This window comes from Castor canadensis, chromosome 3 (assembly GCF_047511655.1).
Source record: "Castor canadensis chromosome 3, mCasCan1.hap1v2, whole genome shotgun sequence".
Classification (NCBI taxonomy): domain Eukaryota; kingdom Metazoa; phylum Chordata; class Mammalia; order Rodentia; family Castoridae; genus Castor; species Castor canadensis.
In genome coordinates, this window is record NC_133388.1 from 78924881 (window position 1) to 78927961 (window position 3081).

A 3081-nucleotide genomic window follows, 5' to 3' on the forward strand; every position below is an offset into this window, starting at 1 on the left:
GGGTTCTGACCTGCGGCCCAGAATGTAAAGGTGAGAAAGTGGCCAAGGCTGAATCCTGTTAAGTTGGGATCATCCAGTCCCCTGCTCCCCTCCCCCCACCCCCACCCCCCAGCCAGATGCAGAATGGTCTGCCCCTGTTGCCTGTGAGTGTTCAGGTTCTAAGGTTTCTGTTGTCACTAGCTAGGCTAGTGACAGTTATAGCTGCCTTGGTACCATGGAGGGGAGCTACCAGCCACTCTGGTACTTGAGGCTGATCCTGAGTCAATTCTACAGGCTTGTGGCAGCAGAAGTTGAAGAGGTGAGACCAGGCCCAAATTCCTCTGCCTTTCCATGGGTGCTGGTGGTATGTGTGGCTATGGTTGGACTTCTGGCTGTTCTGTTCTTTTTGTGGCTTTGTGCCATAAGAGAAGACATACTCACTACAAAGATTTCTGAGCTAATGGAAGAAAAATGTAAACTACTTGAAAAAGTGAGCCTTGCTCAAAAAGAGCTTGAAGGCTTAGAGTCATCTTTAAGGGAGGCCAGCTCTGAGAAAGTCTCAACAGAAGTAGAGAGTTTGAAGGCAACCTATGAAGAGCTGAAGAGATCCAAATCTCAACTGACGGATGAAATACTCTTTCTAGAAAAAGAACTACAAAAGGAGAAATCTAAATATTCTCAACAACAACAATTGAAGGCAGAACAATCAAAAACGGAGCAGTCTCTAAAGGAGGAAATAAAATCCCTGGCATCACAATTAGCTGAAGCCAGAGAAAACCACCTAATGCTTCAAACCAGTGAAACACAGCTAAAGGACTTGATCAGAGAAGCTTTGAAGGAAAACTCCCAACTGAAGGCACGTCAGATACAGCTTCAACAAGAAATTAAAGCAAAGAAGACACAAGTACGTGAACTTAAAAAACAGAAAATAGCTCTTGAACGCTACATAGCACATGCAGAAGATGTGCTGTATGACAGAGACGATCACATTTGGAGTCTGATTTCACGTATAGCAAAGATGAGAGAGTGGGCTGAAGTGCTTGGAGAAGACCTAACTGCTGATGGTGACTTGAAAATAGAAATGATTGGATTAGAAAATGCGGCTCACCTAAAAATTCAGGCAAAATCTGCATTGGAGAAACTGGTGTATGGGGCGATGTTAAAGGCATGCTTACAAACCATGGAAAAAGAGAGAAAACAGACTCGCACTCAGTTGTTTGAAGTGAATAAGACAAGGCATGACCTCACATATCGTATTAAAAGCCTCCACGTGGAGCTAGCTTCTTTACAGTCACAAAATACACAGGCTGAACAAGAGAATCAGAAGCTTCAGCAAAAAGTTGAAATAATGATGGAACTTTATCTACAAAACGGTAGAGAACTAAGTAGGAAATTAACAGAAGAAGAAAATTACCAGCTAGAGATAGAGAAGGAAGTTAGCAAAAAGATGGAGAACCTCAGCCAGGTAGCTGAAGAGTTGGACAGCTACATAGAGCAAGCCAGAAATCTAGACGACAAATTGGAGACTTGCATTCTTCATCATCAAAAGGAGATAATGCAATATGAGGTATGCAAGAGGCTTATTTCAAGTTTAATTGAGACAAGTGAAAGAAGCATCCAAAACTTCAAAGAACATACTTCACAGAGGAGACGCCAGTTAAGTGAACGTGAAGACAAACATACTGATGCCCCTCGTGTTCCTCAAACAGCATGTGGCAGAGAGGCTCGCCCACATGATCCCTCAACATCGGGCCAAGCTTCATCCACCTCCTCAAGAAGACACCCATGGAGTTTCTCAAGATTGTTATGTAAGTGATTTTCCTAGCATACCAGGTCCTCCATTCCCGGTGAGAAGCATGTATCCACCAAGCAGTGTTTTTCATCTATTGTCCCCCAAAGTGGATTTTTTTTTCCTCAATCACATTAAGAAAGAAGTCAGTTCTCTTCAGGGTTGATTCCACCTGCAAACGAACCTGCTTCAGGACCTCCCAAAGTCCAACATAAAACTTCACTTTGAAACCTCTTTTCAAAGTACCAGATCCTTTCTAGCCAGCTATCTAATAAAATAATTGGAGAGACATCGACTATCATTTCTCCTGAGAAAAAAAAAGGCATTTGACTGGCTGGCAGCTCAGACTGCTGAAACAAACCTCAAAATTTTAGGAAACTAAATACCTCCAAGATAAAGAAAAAATTAATTGAAACAGAGGCTACATTTGAATGTTTAGAAAATTTTTGACTTATCTTTCATTTTCATTTATATGACTGTCATTACTTAAGTAATTATAGTTTTCCTTATGGGATTATAATTCCCATAATAGCCTTTTCTAAATAGAAGATTTAAATATGAATCTTACTTTACTTTATTTAGATAGTTTGTTTTATTTCCACTTTATATTATTCTAGATGATATAACTATTTTAACTTGATTATTTAATACATTATTACATAATACTAGGAAGTTCATATTGTAATCTTACAGTACAAATATTTTTTACTTCAAAGATTGGCTTTATGTCAAGAAATGTATTTACTATACTTACAGACAAATGTAAAAGTAACTTTATGCTTTGTGAAATAAATGTTAATTTATTTGAAAAAATGAAATGTGAACACGTTTTTTAAAAATGAAAACAAATGTTGATGAGAATGTAAGAGAAAAAAGGAACTCATGCATTGTTGGTAGGAGCATAAATTAGTACAGCCGCTATAGAAATCAGTATGGAGTTTTCTCAAAAACAAGAAATAGAACTAACGTGATTTAACTATTCCACTTTTGGGTATATAGCTAAAAAAATTGAAGTCAGCACATAAAAGAAACCCGTGTTTGTTGCTTCACTATTCACACTAGCTAACATTTACAACCAGCCTATGAGCCTATTAACACATAAATGGATAAATAAAAAATTATATATCACATACATATATATTTATATGCACAGACAATTGAATATTATTCAGCCATAAAGAATAATAAAACCTTGTCCTAGAAGCAAAATGAATTGAAGTTGATGGCATCATGTATGCAAAATGAGCATGAACAGGGCAAGCATTATTCATTATCTCTCATATGCGGAAATTGAAAAAAAAAGAAAAGGAAAG

At 37.9% G+C, this 3081-nt stretch overlaps 1 protein-coding gene across 1 annotated transcript; it reads left to right on the plus strand.

Annotated features, from left to right (window-relative positions):
• The first annotated feature begins 214 nt into the window (after window positions 1-214).
• Window positions 215-1795, plus strand: LOC109676126 (melanoma inhibitory activity protein 2-like). Its single transcript, XM_074066972.1, has one exon. It carries the CDS (start codon window positions 215-217, stop codon window positions 1793-1795), a length of 1581 nt encoding a protein of 526 aa, XP_073923073.1.
• Window positions 1796-3081: the final 1286 nt, after the last annotated feature.